We start from the raw sequence: 27,153 nt of genomic DNA on the forward strand, positions 1-27,153 counted from the left end.
GTACTGGTATATCAAAATTCAGGGCTTCCTCAGTAGTTTCTACTGACTTCCTCAGTAGTTTCTACTGACTACACTTCTTATGTGTATGCACCATAATTTCCCATTTCTTTGTGTGTCTTGCAATTTTTTGTTGTTGACAATTGAATGTTTTAAATAATATAATGTGGCAACTCTGGAAATCAGATTTTCCTTCCCCAGGGTGTGTTGTTGATATTTGTTTAGTGTCTTCCCTTAACTAATTCTTCAGAGATTATATTCTTTGCCTTTTGTGGCCACTGAAGCCTCTGTTCAGATAGCTGAGTGGGCAGCTAATGACTGAATAGCAGTTACCTCAACCACCTCAAACTAGTAAGCCTCCTACCTTTTACTGAGGTAGGTTTGTTGACAAATGCCTACAATATTGGCAGTTAACAATCCCATCTTAGCTTTTATTTCCTGCTTTTGCAGAACTTCAAGACCAGCCAGATAAGAGATTAGGTCTTCTCAGTTCTTTCTTGGGTATGTGCTCAGACGTGCACATATTTATGGCAATCTAGATCCCCAGGGATACATCAGACCTTTTCAAAGATCCCCATGGACATTTCATTCCCCAGATTTTTAAGTTTTTTTGCCTGCTGCCTGTTTGTCCCATCTATTGATGCCCCCTGAAGAGACTGTGATGTTAAACAACTGCTTCTATTTTTTTTTTTTTTTAATGAAAAGTGTCCTAAGGATACTTTGCTCATCAAGCAAGCCCAGAGTCAGGTCAAACAAAAGCCAGTTCTGATAATGAGGATTGCCTAGAGAAATACCAAAAGGTCAAATGTTCTGGGAATGAGGCTCTTTGGGGAGCTCCAAACCCATTCTGTTCCTTTTTATGTATGCAAGGCTGTAGTTATTCACAGCTCACAGGGTCCTGAGACTATTGGTTTTCAAGGCTACCCCAGGGCTCATGAAAGGAGAATGGAAACAGGGCAAGTCAAAATTTCATAATGATTACTATTTTACTGAGATTCATTCATTTCTCTTAAATGGGTTGTCACAAGGCTTTGGTAAATTTTCAGAGTTGTGAAAAGAGTTAATTTCAACAAATTTTGCTGTTCTCATTTTCTATGAAGGAACTGATTTCCAGAGGTCCATACACTACCAGTGTGGAAGGGCTTCTCTCATCATCCTTCTATTTTGATTGACTCTTTTTCTCAAACCATTCCTCTTCTTGTTTTAGAATATTTTTTCTTTAATCTTTTAGTTGCTACTATATATTCTTATACATGCTTAAAGTCCAAAGTTAAAAAATAAAAATCTTACCTTCTCCTGAAAAGATAAGCATCATAGAACCATAACTCAACTTACACTTTCCTCTCAAGGTATGTTAAATAAGGTCTGGTATTTTATCATATATAGTCTTTTTAGCCACCACTGTTATAACAGTCAATTTTTATTCTGATTTACCCATATGTTTAGCTTTACCCTTATTTATCATTTGTTCTTGAATCTCAGATGATCTCACATCATTTTCTCTCTGCCTAAAGTGCTTCCTTTAAATTTTTCATTAATGTGATTCTATGAGTGGTAAACAATCTTAGTTGTTGTTGTCGTTGAGTCAGTCAGTCATTTCTGACTCTTTGGGACCCCATGGACTGCAGCATGCAGACTTTCCTGTCCTTCACCATCTCCCGGAGTTTGCTCAAACTCAGGTCCATTGAGTTGGTGATAACATCCAACCATCTCATCCTCTGTAGTCCCCTTCTCTTCCTGCCTTCAATCTTTCCCAGCATCAGGGTCTTTTCCAATGAATCAGCTCTTTACATCAGGTGGCCAAAGTATTGGAGCTTCAGCTTCAGCATCAGTCCTTCCAGTGAATATTCAGGGTTGATTTCCTTTATAAATAATTTGTCCTAGTTTTCAAAAACCAGTCTGACTATACAATTCTATGTTGATAATGATTTTCTAATAGATAATGAGGATATTATTCTACCGTCTTCTAGCTTTCATTGTTGTTTTAGAGAAGTAAGTAATCAGCATAATCACTGATAGTTTGTAGCTCATTTCTCTCTTAGTGCTTTGTCTTTTGCTTTTCCTCTGGCATTCTATAGTTGTTTGTAAGTTTGGATATTTATTTATTTTGCCTGAGATTTGTTGGTCTCTTTAAGAATTATCTTTTTTTTTTATTCCATTTTGGTAAATTTCAGGTTTCTTCTATTCAAATATTCCCTCGCCCATTTTCTTTTACCTCTTCTTTTGGAAATCCCATTATAAAGATTAGACCTTCCCCCTTTTATCTTCCATGTCTAAATTTCTCTTTTCCTCACTTTGATGAATTCCAGGTAATTTCTTCTTCATTCTCTCTTCAGCTACCTCTGTGCTCCAAAATCTGTTCACTGAATTTTTTAAATGTAGTGATTATAACTTTATTTCTAGATCATTTTGATAGTTTTAAAAACATCTGCTTGGTCTTTTTTATAGTCTTTGGTCCTTTATTCATACTGTCAATTTCCATATTTAATATTTCCAAACACTTTCAAAAATCTTTTATATTCTGTGCTCAGTAATTTCAACATCTAAAGTCTTTTCACTTCTTAGTCTATTTTCTATCATCTGTGCTGAACCCTTGTTTTCTTGTGGTTTGTTTTTGAAATTTGACTGTGAGTTTATATTCTATAGGACTCTGAGAATTTGTCATTGAAGATTCAGTCCTCCAGAACAGAAACTATTTTGCTTTGTTCAGTTACCTGGAAACATTACCAATCTGAGTACATTTCAATTAAACTCTATGTGTGAGGCTTTTGGAATATACACAAAAAAATTGTGCAATAAGTTACAAGCCCATGCTGGAGATGGTTAATTTGAGGTTTTAAATACTTATGAGAGATTTTTTTTTTCTTTTCCACTTAATGTCAAAGTCAAGCAAGGCAAGTTTCCTTTTACTCCTTATTACACAACCTTTTGAAGTTTAAGCTTTATGCCACATTCTCCTTTTGGAATGCCAACTTTGAAAAATCTCAGATTTTACCTCTTATCCTCAAGTCCCATGCAACTGACAAAACAGAATTTTTTCAGAAAACATCAAGCTAATCTGCAGCTATCATGCCTTATTATCGGTTCAGCAATGTCTTCAGCAATATATTTATTTTTGTAGTATGACCTCGTAACTATTATTTTATACATATATATATATATATATATATATATATATATATATAATCAAGCACTTTTAAGGAGGTGGATGGTTCTCATGTTATTTCAGTTATAATAACATGGGAAAAAGACTATCTTGAAGTACTGTTCTAAACATCTACATCTCATTAAAATATGTGAACTGCACTGATACCAATATTCCAGACAAATTTTTAACTCTTATTTTTGCTTAATAAATATTTTTCATAAATAATTGAAATGAATTAAGCTAAGCAAAAGTAGCTTTTCATGGCATGTCTAAAATATGTGGAAACTAACTACAGGCACTCTGAAACTTCAGGAACACCTACTTACCATTATCTACATGATTTTTAAATCAATCATATCTGTATATCAAGCATTCCTCCACATTTTCATCATAACCAGGAGCCTAGAAACATACAGGTAAATAGATGGAAGTAAGTGAATGAGAATTTCAAAGTATTTTGGTCTAATTTGTCAATCTGTCTGAATTTGTTGAAGACTTGGCAGAAACTAAGCTGGCCCAAAATAGGGCTCATTACTAATAATACTGTTAACCAAAAATTGCATCTTCAGTGCTTTCAGGTTCCTGGGCAATGTACAGTGAGATTAGTAGGCAGCTTCCTGTGGCAGTTTATAGAGCAAATTTAATTTCTTTTTATGGTTTTTCCTGGCAGGCAAGTCAGGGAAAGTCTTATTTTTAATGTATTTTATTCCTGAAGAAGTTACTTACAAAGCTGCTCATGATTATTTGTGATTAAGAAATGTACCTAGGTCCTTGCTACTCAAAGTCTGTTCCACAGACTATCAGCAACAACCTCACATAAAAGCTTGTTATAAATGCAAAATCTCAGACTCTTCCCAGACTTACTTGATCGGTTCATTTTAACAAGATTTCCAGGTAAATTGTGTGCACATTAAAGTTGGAGAAGCACTGACCTAGGTGACTGTGATAGGTTCGTAACTGGTTGACAAATTACATTCACAGTGTTGATTGCTATTAAGTGAATAAGATCTCAACCAGACTACCACATTCATAAAATGCTGAACGTCACAATGTATAAAGACTTACATGAAGACATAAATGGTGTGATTATAAAATTTTGGACTGCAGAATCAAAACTCAAAAAATATTTTGGAAAGGTTTGACAAATAACAAGATAAAATGTATTGAGAAGAAATGTAAAGGTTCAAAAACTAAACTGTACAAATACAAAAGAGGGGACTTTGGTTTAATAGTAGTTCATACATAAAATACCTAAACAAGACTTCCAAAGGTCCTGTCAATGATGGAAAACTAGCAAGATTACTAGCTTTTTTCCCCATTAATTTTCAAGAAACTATACAGATAAACATAGACCCAAATAACTAATTTTAACAAATCCCTGAAAACACCCTGTGAAGGTGTGACAGGGGGCTGAAGTCTGTGCAAAGGTTAGTTGGAGGCAGCAATGAGGGGAACACTTAGGAAAAGAAGAGGTTTATGTTTTGGTTTTGTCTCTAGTCTGCATCTCCTTGAAATACGCATTACACTACAGTAATGAGAGCAGGTGCACATAACCATAAGGCCAGCCAAATAAAATACGAGGTTTAAAAAAATCATTATAAAGAAATATTTATCCTATGAATACAAAGTTGAGTCAACATCAGAAAATCTGTTAATAGAAATCTTTGCATAAATAGACTATTGGATTAAATTACAATTGATGCAGAAATATATTTGGTAAGGTTCAACTTCTATTTATGATTATTTTTAAAAGCCATGTAAGCTGGGTACTTGATAAATGCTCAAAAACTTATAGAAAATATTATACTTAATGGAATAACATTAGCTATATTTCCATTAAAACCAAAATGAATACAAAGCAGCCAGCTATCACTGCAGTTTAACATAGTATTGCAGGTCCTGGACAATGTTATAGAAATACATAAAATATAAAGAAGTTTAGGGATTAGAAGGAAGACCTTAAAGCTATCATTATTTGAAAATTATATGATCATTTGCATAGAAGAATGTGTAGAATTAGCAAATCATTAAAACTATGAAGAGTTAAGCAAGACTTCCAGATACAAAATCAATAGCATTTTCTTATGCCAGCAACAATCAATTAATAGAATTTAAAATATACCATTCACAATTGCATCCAAATAAAAAAAACTTAGGCATTAACTTAATCAGGAAGGCCTAATGCCTTTATGGAGAAAATTATTAACTCTAATATAGGAAACAGTTGAGCTGAATAGAGATACATTCCATGCTCTTGAATGGGAAGACCTATTATAAATATATCAATTGTCTCCACATTAATATTTAAATTCAATGTAATCTCAACCAAAATTTCAGCTGATTTTTAAAGAAAGTAAATAAATTTAATAAAAATGTACACAGTGTAATAAAAGCCCACAAATTGCTATGCCAACCTGAAGAAAGATGAAGAGTCATAATAACATTTTTACTTTTCAAAAAACTGATCTTTTTGCAACAAATGCAGAACAAAGTACAGTTTATCCCTCTTAAAGCCTTACCTCTCCAAGATTCCAATTTATCAATTTTCTAAATATCTCCAAATTGTCCTTTCTTCTCTCCGTTCTCTCTCCACCTCTCAAAAATGCTCTTTAAAAAACAGAAATGGCTTCCTTTTAACTATTACTTAACTGTCTATTTTCACAAAATTGAAGACTTAATAACTATGTAAGAATTTTACAGAAAATAATGAAAAACTTTTGACTGTGAATATATAGATTGGAGCCATCGATGAACTACGCATGGGGCTTCCCTGGTGGTTCAGTGGTAAAAAATTCGCCTGACAATGTAGGAGACACGGGTTTGATCCTGGGTTGGAAACATCCCCTGGAGAAGGAAATGGCAACCCACTTCAGTAATTTTGCCTGGAAAATTCCATGGACAGAGGAAGCTGGCAGGGTTGCAAAATGTCAGACACGACTTAGCAACTAAACAACTGATATAAATCTTACCAGCTAATTTTCAAATAACATCAAAAGTACCTAGAAACAAGTACAGCAAATAGTGAAAATTTTCCTGCTACTTTATAATTTGTTTTAAAAAATACTTTTGATTAACATTTTCATAGGCCAAAATTACCAGAGCTTCTGAGTAATATTAATGATTTATCTGCAACAGGACCATAAACATAAAAGCATTATATTTAAGCTAATGTGAAATATTCTAAAACACAGAGAAAGATTTCAGAGTTAACTGCTTTAGAAATAAATTATTTTAAAAAATATAAAATTTAATGAAATACATTGTTTTTTACATAGACTATTTTACAAATCTATGGAATGGATTTATCAATTTTCTCCACGAAAATGTAGCATACAATCATTCAAAATAAATATAACTATTTTTTAAAGAAATATGACTGTCAGAACCAACTAGCAGAAGTGAATAGTCAATGACAAATGTAGTACTGAGAGGTAAATTTCAAAAATCAAACTTTCAAAATATGAGCATGAAAAACAATTAAATTTTAATAGGTGGCAACCTCATTGACATCAGTCTTACAAATGTTTTTGCTGATCTGACTCAAGGGAAACAAAAGTAAAAATAAACAAATGAGACTACATCAAACTAAAAAGCTTCCACACAACAAAGGAAATCATAATCAAAATAAAATGGCAACCTCCTAATGGGGGAAGATATTTGCAAATCACATATCTGATAAAGGGTTAATATTCAAAATAAAGAACTCATACAACTCAACAATAACAAAAAAAACTGATTAAAAATATGAAGAGGATCTAAACAGACATTTTTCCAAAGACATACAGATAACCAACAAGTACATGAAAAGATGTTCAACATCACTAATTATTAGGGAAACGCATATCAAAACCAAAATGAGATATCACCTGTCTGTAAGAATGGCTATTATTTAAAAGGCAAGAAATAATAAGTATTGGCAAGGATGTGGAGAAAAGGGATTGTACATTGTTGGTGGGGTAGTAAATTGATAGAGCCGCTATGGAAAACAGCAGAGAAATTCCTCAAAAAATCAAGACTATAACTACCATATGACCCAGCTATTCCACTTCTGGGTATTTATCTAAAGAACACAAAACATTAATTTAAAAAAATATATGCACCCCTATGTTAACTGCAGCATTATTTACAATAATCAAGATATGGAAATAAACTAAGCATCCACTGATGGATGAATAAAAATATGGTTTATATACACAACAAAATCTACTCAGCCATAAAAAAGAATGAAATTCTGCCATTTACACAACAAGGATGGACCTTGAATGTATTATGCCAAGTGAAATCTAAAAGAAATAAAACAAAAACAAACTGATAAGATTTCAAGATCAGATTAGTAGTTTATCAGAGGGTAAGGGGGTGGGGGAAAGGCAATACAGCTGAAGTAGGTAAACTGTATAGTGATGGATGGAACTAGCTTTGTGATGGTGATCACTTTGTAGTATATGTATACATTTGAATTATAATGCTGTATACCTAAAGCTTATATAATGAAAAAGAATCATAGCCCTAGGGTATAATTTCAATTACTACTTTATAAATTATACATTACTTTGTATTTCTCTGAATTAGAAGTGACTGAGATATCTAAAGAAAGTTTTAGAAAATTCAAATTGCTAACTGAAAAATCTATTTTTTCCATGTATTTATACATGTACATAATACATTTCTTATTTATTTAGGTAGCTACTTGATGCATACTAATAGAGCACAGTACAAATAACTTTATTTATAACTTTGAATGACAGGAAGCGCAGAGTCCCGTACAGGATTAGGATGACATCATTTTGTAAAGATATCTGAAGAAACCATTTTTTTTTTAATGAAAACATTGCCTACTAAAAATACCATGATGTACAGAAAATCTAGACTAAACTTACTTTGAATATCCTCTCAAAGTCTATTTTTCCATACTAGAGAACACAGACACAAGATATAAAATACCTATAGAAAATGGATGCTGTGATATTAAGAGAAGAGGTAGAAAGGGAAAAAAGAAATCTCAGACTTTAATTTTTTTGTTCAACTTTATACACAGTTTGCATTGGTAATATACATTTAGTGTTCCATTTATTTTTAAATGCATCAGAAAATCAATCATGATAGATCTGTGACCAATACAAACATTTCTGAATTCAAAAAATTCAGTTAGAAAAGTCAATAAACTAGCACTTCTGTAAAGATAATTATTAAACAAATGGTAATGTGTTTTTACTCCTTATTTCAGTTCTAACATATCCAACATCACTTCTTTCTTGTGCCATATAGGAATAAAATTTAGCAGGAAGTAAGCTATCTACTGTATGTTTTAGGGCCTAAGAAAATATTTTAGTCTGATTACTTAACATTCTTCAAATCACAATCCAATTCAAATAATGATAATCATTCCTTACTCAATAACTGGTGAAGTAAATATATAATAACCATAAAAACTATTTTGAATAAATTTTACACTTACTCAAAAACTACTAAAAGAAATACATCAGAGACTTTGTATAATGTTTGCTTGGGTACTATGCTGTGAAACTGCCTGAGAAGTGTTCCTTTTTGTCACTCAGTAAATAAAACTGCCATGGTATGGACCTCAGATAGACCCATCTTAAATGGAACTTTGCTTTGCAATAAAGAATGTTATAGAGGTTCTGGTATATTTTCTCTTTAAAGTAATAATTAATTGACAAGTAAGTGAAATGCAATAAGGAAATGGCCTATAATTTCGCTAATATTTCAATGATACAAAACATGAAAATACTTGTAAAATAATTAACATCTAGATTAATTAACAGGAGGAATTTTACAGCATAACTATGAAAGCAGTATGAATGATTGCTGTAGCTTTTTAATGATCACTTTATTTGTAACACTGTCAAATTTTTACATTAAAAACTAATAACTAAGGTACATATTTGTAATTTCTTACTTTATTACCCAAGTTTCACTAGACAGAGAGATTTTTGTCAACAACTTATTTTAGATCCAACTGAAAAATAACTAATTAGCTCAGATATTTAAAGTAATAAATTACCAATAATTTAATTTTTAAAACTTTTAGTCATAAAAAGCTTTAATTCTTTAAAAGCTTTGATTTGACCCTTGGGAAATGTAAAGAACACATCTGTTTCCTAAAGCCAAAACTTAATTATATGGCTTCATGCCAACTGATCAAAAAAAGTAGAGTTGCTCTAAAACCAATCCTTATTATATCACTTGGCACAATAGTTTTTACCTTTTATATATATCATCAAAACACCCAGGCCAAAATTTCTAATAAGTTGCATCCATATTAAGAGGTAACAAGTGCAAATAATCACATACTTAAGATATGATACTTGCTTGACTACTACAAAAGCAATTATAGTTAAGTTTTTCTATAGGAAACTGAGTTATTCATTACAGTGATGTTTTTGAAAAATTCCTGCACTACTACCAATGTAAGTTTATCCATCCTTAAATTAAACAAGGACTTTATATAATAGTATGCTTATGAAAAGATTTAGAGTGGTCTATATTATTTCATCATGTTAATTGAGGATCAGTTAAGATTTACAGGATCCACAAATGGACATATTTTCTAATAAAAACCTATTCCTCAACTGCTGCTCTCTGAATCTGAATATAACCAAAGGCAGCATACTGATGTAGTAACGTTTCTGAAAGTCAAGACATAAACCCAAACTTTGGCAGTTTTATCAAAATGTCCTTGATAATTAAATACTCTGCTAGTTCTCAAAAACCTTACTGCTTTGTGTAACATTTTCAATACAGAAATAAAATACTCTTCAAATAATACATTTCAAAAGATGATTAAGTTTTGCAAAATTAAATAGCATAAATTAAGCATATTAACATCGTTTTTCTGACAACATGAAATAACCAGTTTAAGAAAACTGCAATGGACTAAATAAAGAAACACAAATGTCACAATGTGAGGCACATTTACCCTCACATATTACTGAACTTACAAAATCTACTGAAATATTTTAAAATTCCATTGATACATTAAAAAAAATTCCAAAAATTCTTAAGACTATATGAGAGTCATCAATTACACAGGCACTTCACATGTAAACAATCTACAGTACAACTGAAAATATTTTGGCACCAACCTATAATACTAAAAGAATTCAATATAAAGCCAGAGTTCTGTAATTTCTACTCACTTTTTTTCTATAAAACTAAGACCAAAGACTGAAGAAATTATGTATAAACTAGAATCACAAGTATATTAAATAACTCAAATATAGAATTAGTTTTAAATTGGTAAAAAAATGATTACCTTGTCCAGATGTTTACCTATGATAAAAAAATTAAACCTAATGTGATTATTAAATTGAAATCACATTTTAAACTTAGTATTAATCTGATTATTGAAAAATAATCAAGATTATTAGCTAACTTAGTAAAAAGAGAATTTGAATTTACCAAAAACTCTTAGTAAATTGAGTTTTTTGTAAGAGTTTGTAACTGTTAGTAAATTGAGTCTAAGTTTTCCCTCAAAAGAAGTTTGGGCAATTCAAAATTGAATTTTGATGTTTTAACATGATTTTTCTTAAATCTAAGGCTTGAATAATAAAATTATTTTTGACTAGACATCCTTATTCATAAATTTGAGATATCTGAAATCACTTCAAATAAATGAAACTAGACATTTAGGATTTTTAAATGTTATGTCAAGCTGTAGAAAGCTGAGATGCCTTGGTTGTAGGTAATTCAAGAAGAGCCTGAACTGTGACACCAACTTTCACAAGACCTCTTTCTTCCAAAATATGATGAGGCAAACAGAGTCTTTCCTGAAAAAAACAAAACAAATGATATTTAAACATTTGCTTTTTAATAGTACAGCAAAGCCTCAATAAGTCAGAACTGGGTTTTTAAATCATGCTTTTTATAAAACTCTAGGTAAAAATTATACAATTCTAATGAAATAAACTTTAAGATGTCTGCTTCAATAGATTTTTATGGTATAGAACTCTATTTTATGGGCTGCATTTTTATCTGAGGTTGATCTGATCTACACAATAAGAAAATATTTTTAAGTGAGACAGTGGTGCTAGATGTTCCCTAAGCCCTTGTGCTAGAGCAGAAAGAGCACTATGTTTCCAGCCAAGAGATCTAAGGGCCATATAGAGTACTAAAGGTACTAAAATTCCCTGGGATACTGTTTTTTCATCCTGAAAATGGAACTGTGTGAGAAACAAATAGAAGAATCTATATATGGAAGCATTTTAAGCATTTTGTAACCTGTTCAGTCCTATACAAAACTAGCCACTCTGGTTCCTTCTACCAGTTCTTAGGTTCCATGGTCTGTGATGTATATAGCACTTCAGTACTTTTTTTGTCAAAAGGTGACTTCTCTCCAGCTTCTAGTGATGTTGTATTGCTTCTTAGTTCAAATAGTCTAGAATTTGATAAATAACAACTGTCTTCTCTTCTAAGTCATTATATATGCTATTTCTTCACAATTCTATGAGAAAGAGGGTTTAGAGACAACTTTGCATTAGGTTTCATTAGCCTTCAGTGATCCTCTTTTAACATTCTTAACGTTTCCAAGGGTTCTGTCTTCACCCTCTTCTCTTTCTGTACTGTATCCTCTCTTTGGTATTCTCAGTTCAGTTCAGTCGCTCAGTCGTGGCCGACTCTTTGCGACCCCATGAATTGCAGCACGCCAGGCCTCCCTGTCCATCACCAACTCCCGGAGTTTCTCAAACCCTCATCAAAATCACAAGGATTTTAATTGAAGATTTGCATGAATGTGCACAGCATCAAATAAATTTGGTAGCATTTTTTAAAGAAATGATACAATCTACTGCTTCAGTTGGAACACCCACTCATCTCAGGAAAATAAGCTAGTAGTGGATAGAGTAGGCAGCAAACAGAACATCTATAGGTCCCATATGGTCCATGATTTGTTTTAGTTGGCTAGCATAGTGTTTTACAAATCTGGAAACATTACTTTTTTTAATCCAGTGTTTCTTGAAACATTGGAAACTTTGGCAAGATAAGGCCCTTAACCCCAAAGAGTAACAACTATATCTTCCATCCTGATAATTTTCAAATCTTTATTTCCTGCCAAGATCTCTCTACTGAGCTCCAGATACAAACGTCAACTTGATACAGCCAAATGATGTCCAACAGACATATCAAAATCAATATGTCCACAACAGAACTACTTCCTTACTAAATTAACTTTTCTGTCTGTATTCTATATCTCAGTCAGTAATACACTATTTAGTCTCTCTCAACATAAACCTGGGAATCATAATTGTCTTTCTTCCTTATTCCCATAATTCAGTCATCAAATACTACTGATACTATCCCATTTATCAAAATAGTTCTCCAAAACTATCTTCTCACTCCATTTTCACTGCAACATTTATTGCCCTCCTAATATTTTGCTTGTTTATTCAAAAAATCACCAACATATATCAGAAACTAAAAAAAGTTTCAAATCAATGGCATCAGCTCCCACCTTAGAAATTAGAAAAAGCAGAGCAAATTAAACCAATGGTAAGCAGAAAGAAGGAAATAATGGAGATGAGAGAGGAAACCAATAAATTTAAAAACAGAAAATAATAGTGAAAAAAATCAATAAAACCAACGTTAGTTCACTGAAATTTTTTTTTTTAATTCACAAAATCCCTAGCTAGATTAATCAGGAAAAAGAGAGAAAAATACATGAATTACCAATATCAGGAATAAAAGAAGTGATGCCACAAAGAGAGTCTACAAATACTAAAATGATAACAAAGGGGACATTATAAACAACATTATAGCAACAAGTTTGACAAACTAGATGAAAAGGACAAATTCTTTGAAAGACACCATATATCAAAGCTCATACAAGAAGAAATAGAAAATTAAATAGCCTTATATTTATTAAAGAAACTGTAGTTAAAATTTTTCCTAAAAAGAAAACCCCTGCCTAGATGAACGGTTCAAGGTTCAATAATGAATGTGACTAAATATTTAATGAATAAATAATATTAATTCTATCCATAATATTCAATAAAAGTGACAAGCAGGGAATACTTCCTAACATGTTCCATGAGGTCAGCATTACCTTGACACCAAAACCAGACAAAAACTTTAAAAGAAAGAAAACTAACGAACAATAACCCTATTGATATAGATGCAAAAGGGCTAAACAAAATTTTAACAATTTGAATCCAACAACATAAAAATAGCAACAACAACAAAATCCATCATGACCAAGTGGAGTTTATCCCAGGAGTCCAGGTTTGAGTTAATACCTGAAAATCGACCAATGTAATTAACAATGCTGTGAAAGGAAAAAAAAAAGTTAACTCAGTAGATGTAGAAAAAGCACTTGACAAAATTCAACATTCATTCCTAGTAAGAACTCTCAGCAAACTAAAATCATGTATCTCATAAGGAACTTGTATCCGGAATATATAAAGAAATAATAAAAGGTGACTAATTCAATTAACAAATGAGCACAGGATTTGAAAAGACATTTCTCCAAAGAATATACACAAATAGTTAACAGGCACACAAAAAGATGACCAACATCATTAGCCATTAAGGAAAAGCTAATCAAAACCACAATGAGACCACTTCAGACCTAGTAGGATGACTAGAATCAAAAAGGTAGACAATAATAATTGGTGAGGATGCAGAGAAATTAGAACCCATATACATTGCTTCTGTGAATGTAAACTGGAAAATAGCAGTTCTGCAAAAAGATAAACAGAGTTACCATATAACCCAGCATAGAGCAACCATTTAACCTATCATATAACCTTGTTAACTAAGAGAATTAAAACAAGCATTCAAACAAAAACATGCTCATGAATGTTCACAGTAGCATTATTCATAATAAACAATGAGTGGAAACAGCCCAAATATCCATCAACTGATAGATGGTGAACAAAATGTGGTACATACATACAATGGACTCTTACTCAGCCCAAAAAAATGAAGTACAATCATGCCTCAGAGATATTGAGACTCCAGTTCTAGACCACCAAAATAAAGCAAATATTGCCATAAAAGTAAGTCACATGAATTTTTGTTTCCTAATGTATATAAAAGTTATATTTATACTATAGTCTCTTAGTGTGCTATAACAGTACACCTTTTAAAAAAACTTAATTAAAAAATATCTTGTTACTAAAAGATACTAATCATCACCTGACAGTGCAGGGTTGTCACAAAACTTGAATTCATAAAAAATGCTGTATTTGTGATGCACAATAAAGTGAAGTGCAATAAACCTTTGTGTGTCTGTACTGCTTTATGCTACAACATGGATAATAAACCTTGAAAGCATTATGCTAAATGAAAGAAGCCACACACAAAAGACCCCATATCAAATGACATTATTAATATGTAATGTCAAGAATAGGCAAATTCATACAGATAAAAAAGGGGAGGGACTGCTAACAGCTAAGAGGTTTCTTTTGGGGTGATAAAAATATTCTACCCTTATTAATAGTTTGCTGTCCAACTCTGTGACTATACTAAAAACCATTGAATTAAACACTTTAAACGGGTGAATTTTATGATATATTAAATTTTTTTTAAAAATAAAAGACAATGTATGTGCCCAGGCCTAAAAAAAAGATAACTTCAATCCATACCTTTCAACATATATAAAAATTAACTAAAATTTGATTATAGACCTAAATGTAAAAATTAAGACCATAAAAATTCTAGAAATAAATATAGGAGAAAATCTTTGTGACCTTAAGTTATGCAAAGATTTCTTTGGTTTGACACCAAAAATACAATCAATTTTTTTAAATGACAAATTTTATTACAAAAGATTTAAAATTTTTGCTCTTTGAAAGATACTATGAGAATGAAAAGACAAGGCAAAGGCTGGGATACAGTATTTGTAAATCATATATTGTATCTGATAAAGGACTTTACCTATAATTTATAAAGAAATCTCAAACTCAATAAGAAAACAACTCAAAAGATAGACAAAAGATTGGAACAGACACTTCATAAAAGTCATACAAATGGAAAATAAGACCTTGAAAAAATGATCAACATCATTAGTCTTCAGGAAAATGGAAACTAAAACCACACTGACAAACCATACATACCTATTAAAATGAATAAATTAAAAAAAACACTGACCATATTGAATATTACTGAGGATGTGGAGGAACTGGAACTCTCCTACGCTGCTGACAGGAATGTAAAATGATATAACCACTTTGGAAAAGTTTTATACTCTTAATGTTAAGCATATACCTCCCATATGTTCTAGCCATTCCACTTTCATGTGCCTACCCAAAATTAAAGAATGTATATATCCAAAGACTGGTACATAAATGTTCATAACAGTCTTATTTATAGTAGTCCCTAAAACTGTAAACAATATAAATGGCCATCAACAAATGGGTCAATGGACTGACAAACTGTGATATATTCATATAATAAAATACTACACAACACTAAAAAGGAATGACCTATTTATACATGCAACATTGATGAGTCTTAGAATAGCTACACTGAGCAAAAGAAGCCAGAAAAAAATTCGTACGTATTTTATCATTCCAGTTATATATAACTCCAGATGGAAAATGCAAACTAAGCTATAATAACAGAAAACAGCTTTTAGTGGTTGACTAGAGGATTGCAAAGGGATCAAGGAAACTTTTGGGGGTAATGGACATGTTCATTATCCTGACTATGGTAATGATTTCACGGTATATGCATCAAACTGTATACTTTACTTATATGAACTTTATTGTATGTCAATTATACTTCAATAAAACTGTTAAAAATACAAAAATATCCTAAAAAGTTAAATTTAAAAACTGACTATATATTATCATTTTCAAGTCAGGGAAAACCAAATTGAAGCTAAAAATAAAATCTCTTCTTTCATTACCAATACCTAGAGAGTTTTGAAAATGAAAGCTGATGAGCCACCATTATGGTGAGGATTGGTGAGTCACTAACTCTGCCACAGAACAAGCTGGAGAAAGAAGATGAGAGCATGCTAAGTAGAACAGTTTTCATAAGATCTTTCCTGTCATTCTCCTTGCCTAATGCACAAAGAAAGTGTCAAGAGTAAGTTAGATTGTCTTTCATTTCATGTAATAGAACAGAAATAGAGAATATTCAAGTTAGAGGGTGGGTTCTGGAATTAGATCACTGGGGTTCATAGTTTGCCTCCACTGTTTACTAAAGGTAAAGTTTTAGTAAAAGTAAAGTTTAGCAAACTTGGACAAGTTTCCTAAGCTCTCTATGCCTCAGTTTCCTCATCTGTAAAATGTCATTCATTTAATAAATGTTGGCTGAAAACCCCTCATCAAAAAACTCTTAAAACAAAAACTGACAAAATAGGAAAATATATATAATGCAATAACAAACTTGAAAAATTCCTAATTTCTCTACTTTCTCACTAAGAGATTAAGAGTATAAGAAGAAAGAACTAACATAAAAATGCTTAGGAATTAAAATTTCAAAACATCATGTCAAGCATAGATAAGAAGTAACTAGAGGAGAACTGCGTATAGCTTCCAAATTAAACAGTAATTCAACTGATTCTCTCTATATAAATTATATTTATTCACTTGCAGGAAGAGGTTACAGTAGAATTTGTAAACCAGATTATTATGACACTATTGAAAAGAGAACTTAATAATCACAGTATGTAAGTGTATCAAAACAACACATGGTACACTTTAAACTTACCAAATGTTATGTCAATGATATCTCAATAAAATATACTTTAAAAAATTAAAGGAAAAAAAGTACAACTACATTGTGATCTGCTAACAATTCCAAGTCCTCTCAACAGTCCATCATGTTGTTAAGTTTATAATGTTATCAAAAAAGCAATATTTTGATTTTTCATTTTCATTATATATTTATAATATTGCTTTGTTAATTTAATACTATTACAATTATTACATGAAACCTAAGCTAATTTCTACAAATGTCAGAAAAAGTTTATCCAGAGAGGTATTATCATAACATGTTACTAAGATTTCCAAATTGACATTTTAAATAAAGTTTTAAATGTTCACACTGAATGAAAATCTTCCAATCAGAGTCTATTCTTAGATTAAAGGAATCCAAATGTCCTCTATCAGGAAAAATAAGAGTAGCAACAGCATCACAATCAACTTGTCATATGACCAGTAAGTTATGTTTATTTGATGATGTGCATGATTAGTAAATTTTTCTATATATGTAGCCATTGTATAATTACTTTAAAAGCAGCTTAAAAATCATTCATTAGACAGCTGTTACATTTAAAGCTGGAATTCAGTAGAAGGTGAAAAGGAAGGTATTCATTTTCATGTTCAGAAAGCATTATTCATGCCTACTATGAAGAAGCCAGTTTGCACGTAATAAATTCATATTTAAATGATTATTTTGTTAGAAAAATAATTACCTGTGAGACACCCAACTTTTTACAAGCATCGAGAAAATTTTCTACATTTCTTCGACATTTCGCCATGCTAAGCTTAGGCTGCAAAGTAAGAAAAATAGTATATTTTCAGGTATATTTGTACAAACTTATAAAAACTCAAAATTATATTTATTGAAGTATATTATTTAAAGATTGTTTCAAGCAGCTCTATCTTCCTTTAGAGAACTAACAAACTGTAGCCAAAACTTACCACTGCTGGTGATGGCACATGAATACTAGCTACAGAGCGTGGCCTTATATGATTGGCTAAATGGCAAAGAACAACCCCATCCATCAGTGCAGCTCCTATGTCATCAGGCAAAATTACTTTTAACCTGGATTCAAGATTCTATAAAAGAAATGGGTATAAATCACATTCCATTTAAATATATATATACATATATATATAACTAATCATCACATAATCTAAAATTTTAAAGAGTACTGAAAATAAAATATTCTTTTTTAATTTTCCAAGTTAAACCCATTTCTATAAAGCAGACCTGAAAGGTCAATGTGACTTACATTGCGAAGCTGTCGTATTTGTTCTCGCTCTTCCCGTAGATGTTCCATCTTTCTTCTCATTGTAAAACCTGGATCTGCTGCCCCATATTCCTGGCGAGATGAGCGGCTGAAAGCTATAAAAACAGAAATTGCCTAGCTTATTACAAAGCTAATCGGAAGGATCAACCATCGGCAGGGAAAGAGGCATAATACAAAGAACTAGAACAAAATGACATAAAACACTTTCATTATTAATGAATTCTAAATATTTTTTACAGAATATAATTGAAACTTACTTATCTGCATAATTGAAAGCAACAGGGAAGACAAGTGTAACAACTGCTACCACCTATACATGTTCTTACTTAAACATATGTTATTAGAAACATGATCCAGGTTAAGAATTATTATTGAACACAAATCAGCCTTTATTATCTTTAAAGAAAAAGGAAATTATTTTTGAAGGTCAATACAGTTATTCAGGAATAAAAACTATAATTCAATACCTTGCCAAGTAACATGGATCCATTTTCTTTTGGGCTTGCCAAATGCGAAAAGATCCCTTTTTAAAACCACAATATAATGGAGTGCTATAATTTCAAACAGTGTTTGGTCTGCTGGCAGAGTGGTCATTCTAATAGCAGTCACAGTAGAGTAGAAATAAGACTGCAGTATATCTAAGGCAAAAAGCTGAGGTTTCAGGAGCTTGAAGGTAAAGAGGAAGAAAGAAATGGGGAATGGGAATTGGAAAGACAAATAAGGTTAAGAGAAAATTACTTTTAGGAGAGGGGAAAGAATCTACGTGTACTTAAAACTAAGGAATCAATCCCATTTAAGCTGAGAAACTCTAGTTTTGTATATAACCAATAGATTGTATTTGCAGAATATATATTTACCTGATCTAGGCTTCAAGCCAAAGGGACCATGTGAAAAAACATCAGTTCTATCATACTCCTAAAAACAAAAAACAAATAAAACCTTTTTTCTTTCAAAATAATCAAAGTAGTTATATACATTCCAATTTTGAGAAGTATTTATTTTTCTCCATAATTAGTGGAGTAGAGAAAGGTAAATTGCATTTTAATTCAAATAGATAATGTTTCATTTTTAAAAGGTCTACAAATATTTGCTAATTAACTTCTGTCTTAGTATAAGGGAAATGAAAGTTATTAAAGTGAATCAAATAAACATATACTCTTTTTTTGAATGAAGAACCAGATTAAAGTCTCCTGCAAAATGGAAAAAAGTTTCAATGTAAAGATAAGTGAAATTAGTGACACTTACTCACTATCTACTATGGACTTGACCCTTCGTGGATAATTTGAGGCAAATATACACATTCAAACTAATAGCGGCTGCAGAGTGATAGATAATAAAGCATTATTTCTTCTATCTGAATTCACATTATTTCAAAGTGCTTTCAAACAGTAGTGCACTGTGTAAAGAAACATGGTATATTTAAAAAATCTGAACTTAAGAGTCAGAAATTAGACTAAGTTTTAAGCAAAACATTTAATTTTTCTGTAACTATCCTTTCACCTTTAAAATAGGATGCTGTAAAAATTAACTGAGATAACTAAAAGAAAGCACTTTGCAAATTATAAAATGGAAAGATAATGCAATTTTAATAGCATCTTATTTAATCTGTACAACAACTGTGAAGTTGTTAGAGTTTGGGCTTCAGTCACTCCTCTACCATTTATTGACTGAAGTCTTTAGAAAAATTTATCACTCTTGAGCTGTAAAAGGATGAGGATAATACCCAGATCGTGGGACTGCTCTTAGGTTTAAATGTATAGGCAAGCACTTTGTTAATAGTAAAGCACTATACTAATTGTTTTTACCATTTTCCTTTCACAGATGAAACTGAAACAATCAGCATTCTGGTGACTCTCTTAATTTTCTGATTAACATGGGATAAGCAGTTCAAGTTGAACATCAGTTGAGCTACCCAAATCCATGCTCACCACCTATTCATCCACAAGCCTGTTAATCTTGATTATTTCAGTTAAAGTATTATGAATTTCCAGACAAAAATTTAATTTATCCAAATGTAAGGAAAATGTGTTATAGAAGCAATATAATTTATTTGAGAAGATTGGCACTGATCCTCTTCTCATTGAGCATAGATTATAAAATCAGAAAAAATCTAAGTAAATAAGTCATCACCTACATTTGTTATAATTGACTGTAAAAGAAAGGATTTACAAAAGCATGTTACAAAGACTAATTTTAGAATATCCCAATTTAAACTGTTTTGAAAAAGAATGTAAACCAGTTTACCTGCCATATAAGTAATTTAGAAACATGTTTATAAAACTAACGTCTAAGTCCATCTTAAAGTTTTATAATGCAACTCACCCAAAACAATACACAAACAATTCTGGCTTTTAAAAAAACTAACACCACCTATATAAAATGAAATACTGTCTAATTAACCAAAATTATATTGTGATTTTGGATCATTCAAACATTTAGACAAAGTCCTGAATTCACCAAATAAATAAAAAATCATCTATTTACTTTACTAATGCCAGTACACTTTTAGAATACTAAGTAATCTGAAGTAGAAGAGCTATTGTTTAGAATTTTTAAAATTTATCTCATAACATATTAAAAGCAACAGGTTTAACTAAATTAGAAGAGTCAATCATTCAAACCAAAAGAATATTTGGTTGAGATCTCAGAAACTCTTTAACTTTCATCTACCCCTTCTCCCCATGCCCCCTCCTTAAGTCTAAGATGCTAGGAAAAGTGTACCCTCTTGTCGATAGGAACAACCCACTACAGGGATGTTTCTCGTGGAAAAAGGAAGTTTTTCTTGCATTGCTTTCAGACCTAATTGGTTATGAGAAAAACCAAAGGCCATTGCACAATGCTGAATGAAGTATTTTTTTCAAATTTAAAATCTGAAAGCTACTCTTGTCATTTATTTCAAAATATGGATGAATTATAAAACATAAAACATTTATAAAGTGAAATATTTCATGTGATCTATAGGCATTTTTCAATAAGTAATTTAAGTGATATTCATTATGAATATTTGTACCAAAATATGGTGTTCTTAGAAGTTTTTGTAGGCTAGTTTTGTACAAATTAACCTACTATGGATTTTTAAATATGGGTGAAAAAACTACATTTAAAAAAGAAAGATGAGGTTAGAGAGAAGAGACAAAGAAAACCTATGTAAACACATTTAAAAACAGAACTTGTACCTCAGATGATACTGGCGATTGTGGTGACATATTAGCATTATCACTGTCTTGCTAAAATATAAAAATAAAAACATGAAACATGCAATTAAAATATGAATGATGATTCAGACATGTAAAAGGAAAACTGAAACTACTAAAGGAAGGATCTGGAAAATACCATCCACCACCTTGCCAAAGTGTGGTCTGTAGACCAGTAGCATCAGCATCCTCTGGGAGCTTGTTAGAAATGCAGAATCTCAGGCCCCACCCAAGACCTACTGAATCAGAATCTGTATTTCAGTAAAATCCCCAGGTGATTCCTAAGCAATTTAAAGTTTTATAAGTAGTATCTACTTACATCAAATATTTTCTTACAAGTTTATTTCCTTTAAATATCACAAATGAAAAACCTTTCTATATTTCTTAGAAAATAGCCACGTTTTAAGATTAATTCCTGATAAGAAATGGCAGCAATATGTTCCAGTGTGAGACAGACACAGGGACGCATGCAAAATTCCATCACCCCAACAATAACATTTACCTGGAAAATTACATTTATCTAACATAAGCTTAGAAATAATGACAAACAATTGAACTGAATAAAATACTACTAAATGGTTCATGTTTTTTCTCAATGACTACTACTAAACAAATACAAAAATCTTAACATTTAACCTTGAATATACACACAACACAGAGTATACATTCATCATCAACAAATGATTACTGACTGTCTACTATATGTCAGACACTGGTGCTAGACCGGGAGAATTGAAACTTGGTAAAATATCATCCACTCAAGGATCTCTCAGTCTAGGGGGAAAATAGATTCATTTACAGAAGCAATACAAACTTCTCAGTACAATAATAGAGCATGCATGATGTATTATTAGACACAGATAAGGGACACATGGCGAAATGGTGGTGCTGATAAGTAAAGGAAAGTTTCCTGAGAGACTAAAAAACTGAGTAGATGTTTAACAATATTCCAAGATGAGAGGACAACAAGGACAAAGGCACAGAAACAATAAATGTAAAGATGAGTGCAGAAAACCTTGTGCTGTGCTGTGCTTAGTAGAAACCTTGTAGTTTTGTAATTTTGAAGAGTATGGTGAAAGGAAGGTAAATCGTGAATTGAGGCTGATGTGGGAAGCTGAAGCTTGATCAAGAAGAATCCTGCATTTACCTTCTAAGTGATGAGGAGACAGAGGTTTCTAAGCAAGGGAATGGCCTGATCATATTTGCGTTCTTTGAAACAATCATTGGCAGCAGAGAGGAAAGTGGATTGGAGAAAGGGAGAAGATCAAGTATGCTATTGCAGTAGTACAGGCCAGAAATGATAAGGACTTGTGCCAGAGCAGAAATGCAGGTGGGGAATGTATTCAAAATATTTCTGTATCCAAAAAAAAAGAGAGTAGGTTTTGGTAACTGATTAGATATTGAAGCTGCTGCTGCTGCTGCTGCTAAGTCGCTTCAGTCGTGTCCGACTCTGTGCAACCCCATAGACAGCAGCCCACCAGGCTCCCCCGTCCCTCGGATTCTCCAGGCAAGAACACTGGAGTGGGTTGCCATTTCCTTCTCCAATGCATGAAAGTGAAAAGTGAAAGTGAAGTCGCTCAGTTGTGTCTGACTCTTCACGACCCCATGGACTGCAGCCTACCAGGCTCCTCCATCCATGGGATTTTCCAGGCAAGAGAACTGGAGTGGGGTGCCATTACCTTTTTCAAGATATTGAAGCATGCAGGACCAAAGTAGATTAAACATAAAAAGGAACAAAGAAAGCATCCAAGCTGAACCTTTAACCTATAGTACAACACACACTTTTTGGGTGATTCCATATCTTAAAATTAAAGGAGTTTTCAGAAGTCTTGCCAAGTATTCAACATCAAATTAATTACCAATCTGTCCAAACAAAAATACATAGAGTTACTTAAGTATTTATGGTGATGAGACTGTATCATTTCAAAAATGCCAGGCTGTTGTACAAGTTAAAACGATGAGGTAGAAAAATTTACAGTAATGCTCAAACTGTAGAAATCTAATTTTCAATGTTAAAATAGTATACAGAGTTGTGAAAAGAGATTAATAAGTTTCAAAGGAAAAAATCTCAATTGACCACCATGCTGATTTAAGAAGATAAAATATGCAAGAATTTTAATTACAGTTTTAATATGAATGCTAATAAAATTCTAAGACCAAACTACTAGGAACATGTGGAAATTATATAATCAAATTAATAACAGTCTAATCATGCTAATTTTTTATTATTGGAGAAAACCCATGCATTAAATCAATAACAAGATGGATTATATTTTACTCTGATTGAGCCAATTACATATGAAAATAAATGTTTTAAATAATTGCTAATATTACCCTCTTTTCTCACCTCATTGTTTTCATTGCCACTTGAACTCTTCCTTGATGATTTATACTGAAAAATATTTAAAGCATATACTTTATTTTTCCTTGGACATGAATTCTCTAACTAGTAAATTATATGAGGTTTACTCACATTTTGATACTTTTAAATTATCTAAATTATATGTAAAATGTAAACTGCATGTAAATATCTTTAGATTAAACTGTTTAATTTCATAACCATTTTAAACAGTCCTACTACTTACTAATAGTTAACACAAATAGTACTTTCTATATGCAAGGCATTGTTCTAAGTATATACATCAAGTAACATTTACTTCCTAAACCAATCTATTTCCCATTCATTCAGGTTTGCTGAGTCTTGTCTTAAATCCTCCTTTTTCTTAATCCACTATACACAAAACATCAGGTCAGTTCTTTCTGAAAAGTCTCTCAGATTTCTGAATTCTCTCAACTATTAAACTATTAGTTTAATAGGCTTTATTACCTCATGCTTAGTCTGCAATCTCATTCAAAATGTCATTCATTTTTAAGAAACCTACTGATTTTAGGTTAAGAAATACTACATCACATGTATATATTGACTATACAATAATAGTAATAGTGATAATAGCTAACACTTATACTAGTGCTTACTATTGATATATACTTGGCACTGACTGAAGTGTGTTATACCTATGGACCCACCCACTTAATCTTAACAATCTGAGGTAAATACTATTATCTCCATTTTATATGAGGAACAGAGGTAATATGCTTAATATCACAAATGCTGGAATGTAAAAAAGTGCTTTTACTAGGATCAATAATCAAGGAAATACAGTTTTGACAACCACTAAAGTTCTTCTGATTCCTCGATCACAGAAATTTTCCTGCAAATAGTGGTAGATTGACCTTTTTAAAAATACTAACTCTTCTATTGAAAAAAAAAACAAAACTAACTTTCCAATTATGTCCAAATTTCTCTGCTGGCAATCAAGGTTCTATTTAATGCCCCCCTTTACTTATGTAGCCTCATCTTCCGTAACTCTTGGAAAAACAGATAACCTACCTGGTAACTCAACCACAAACTGGAGGATGAACAGCATCAGGGATTATAAATATAAGACCTAAATTCCTCTACTGTCTCTCCTGTGGCTTACAAAAACTATCAGTAACTACCAAGGTATTCTTTGCAGCCAATCCCAGACAAAGCCTCAATACACTTTCAACCCAATGTTCCAGATAGCCATCAAACAGAGCTGGCATGTGTGAATAAACCTATTTTCCACCCTTAAGCATGATGTTACTGATGGCACTTGTTCTACTTCAATAAAAGAGTGACACTTGGCGAGTGAACACCAGGACCCCAAGATAGCATCAGTCATACTATTGAAGAAGAAGAAACTCATGGATGTCAAAACAGGGGAACTGCCCAAGCTTGTTACTGCTGAAGAATTTCACCTCTAAAGGCACTGTTGAAGAGTTTCAAAAAGGTTACTGCAAGCATTACAAGCATGTAACTGGAGTTTCTATGCTTACGTGCTTTTCAGTTACTGCCTTTCTTAAAAGGAACTCAAACATGAGCATTTATGCAAGTACCCACTGAAGAGACACAGACTGCATTCCTGACCATGACTACCTTTGCCCAACAGCCCTGATCTTTGCTGAATCCTTTCATATTTTAATTGAGAATTAATATCTGATAAAAGATGACTAGTAGAAAAACAAACCAAAAATAAAAGAATGACATTTTAGTAAATAATAAGCTAATTAAGTCTGGAGAAATACATACAGAAATCTGTATGCAGGTCAAGAAGCAACAGTTAGAACTGGACATGGAACAACAGACTGGTTCCAAATCAGGAAAGGAGTACATCAAGGCTGTATATTGTCACCCTGCTTATTTAACTTATATGCAGAGTACATCATACAAAATGCCAGGCTGGATGAAGCACAAGCTGGAATCAAGATTGCCAGGAGAAATATCAATAACCTCAAATACGCAGATGACACCACCCTTATGGCAGAAGGTGAATAAGAACTAAAGAGTCTCTTGATGAAAGTGTAAGAGTTGGCTTAAACCTCAACATTCAGAAAACTAAGATCATGGCATCTGGCCCCATCACTTCATGGCAAATAGATGGGGAAACAATGGAAACAGTGACAGACTTTATTTTCTTGGGCTCCAAAATCACTGCAGACGGTGATTGCATCCATGAAATTAAAAGATGCTTGTTCCTTGGAAGAAAAGCTATGACCAACCTAGACAGCATACTAAAAAGCAGAGACATTACTTTGCCAACAAAGGTCCGTTTAGTCAAAGCTATGGTTTTTCCAGTAGTCATGTATGGATGTGAGAGTTGGATCATAAAGAAAGCTGAGCACTGAAGAATTGATGTTTTTGAACTGTGGTATTGGAGAAGACTCTTGAGAGTCCCCTGGATGGCAAGGAGATCCAACCAGTCAATCCTAAAGGAAATCAGTGCTGAATATTCATTGGAAGGACTGATGCTGAAGCTGAAACTCCAATACTTGGGCCACTTCATGCAAAGAACTGACTCATTGGAAAAGACCCTGATGCTGGGAAAGATTGAAGGCAGAAGGAGAAGGGGACGACAGAGGATGAGATGACTGGATGGCATCACCGACTCGATGCACATGAGTTTGAGTAAGCTCCGGGAGTTGGTGATGGACAGAGGAGGCTGGCGGGCTATAGTCTGTGGGGTTGCAAAGAGTCAGATACGACTGAGCGAATAACACACACACACACACTAATTAAGTATACACTCTGTGGCAAGTACTGTTTTAAGCACTTTACATTATTCATTAAAAAATTCATTATTCATTAAATAATTCAGTAGTTATAATAATCCTGTGAAGGAATATACCAATAGAGTCATTTGAAGATAAAAAAAAATAAGAAGCTCAGCAAGATTAGGTAATTTACCAAATTTTACCAAATTTACCAAAGTCACTCAATTAGTAAGATATCCAAGTGAGCACTGGAACCAAAGTGGTTTGATTTCTGAGGACAAGGCTCTTAACCACTATGCTATACTCTCATCCCTAAATCCTAAATGATTAGTAGGGATTTTTCAGGAATAAGAAAATGAGCATGCTCAGAAGAAGGAGAGCACAAAGAAAAAAAAGTTCAGTCTAGGAAAAAGTCAAAGAGTTGCTAATGAGACTGTGTCAGGTAATAGCACTTAGGTAAAGATGGACGTGATGCTTTTTTCTTTTTTTTTCTTTTGGACATGATGGTTTTTAAAACTCCAAATTTTGTTATTGATAATGGGGAGCCAATAAAGAATTTTAAGCCAGGGATTTCTCTACAAACTGTTAAACGAGAGAAAGCAGAACCATTAAGAAGTTATTATTAACACGACTGCCCATAAAAGAAAGAATATGGGTTCCAACACAAGCAAGGGCAGTAGATATGGAGAAGAGGTAATGAACTGGAGAAAGATGTATAGTTAGCATTCTGGTGAACAAGTAGGTGAGGAGAAAGAAAGAGCAAGATCAAGGAGGACTGAGGTACAGAGCTTAGAAAACTG

At 32.3% G+C, this 27,153-nt stretch overlaps 1 protein-coding gene and 1 non-coding gene across 5 annotated transcripts in view; both read right to left on the bottom strand.

Moving 5' to 3' along the window:
- Nucleotides 1–7,205: 7,205 nt before the first annotated feature.
- LRCH2 (leucine rich repeats and calponin homology domain containing 2) overlaps nucleotides 7,206–27,153 on the bottom strand; it is a 106,540-nt gene continuing 86,592 nt past the window's right edge. For 2 of the 4 annotated variants that reach the window (XM_043896679.1, XM_043896677.1), the window contains 7 exons: nucleotides 23,625–23,669; nucleotides 21,260–21,310; nucleotides 18,941–18,998; nucleotides 18,066–18,178; nucleotides 17,752–17,889; nucleotides 17,523–17,600; nucleotides 7,206–10,932 (listed from right to left, as the gene is read on the bottom strand). In XM_043896679.1, the coding sequence (XP_043752614.1) occupies nucleotides 10,813–10,932; nucleotides 17,523–17,600; nucleotides 17,752–17,889; nucleotides 18,066–18,178; nucleotides 18,941–18,998; nucleotides 21,260–21,310; nucleotides 23,625–23,669 (603 nt within the window). In that variant the 3' untranslated portion in view covers nucleotides 7,206–10,812. The remainder of the gene's footprint in view (nucleotides 10,933–17,522; nucleotides 17,601–17,751; nucleotides 17,890–18,065; nucleotides 18,179–18,940; nucleotides 18,999–21,259; nucleotides 21,311–23,624; nucleotides 23,670–27,153) is intronic. The other 2 variants (XM_043896680.1, XM_043896678.1) reach the window with 1 other exon arrangement.
- Nucleotides 20,797–20,925, bottom strand: LOC122691114. The gene has a single exon (XR_006340351.1). It is a non-coding gene; the product is annotated as a small nucleolar RNA SNORA35 (small nucleolar RNA).

The sequence above is a fragment of the Cervus elaphus genome, chromosome X, assembly GCF_910594005.1.
Source record: "Cervus elaphus chromosome X, mCerEla1.1, whole genome shotgun sequence".
In the NCBI taxonomy this organism is placed as follows: Eukaryota; Metazoa; Chordata; class Mammalia; order Artiodactyla; family Cervidae; genus Cervus; species Cervus elaphus.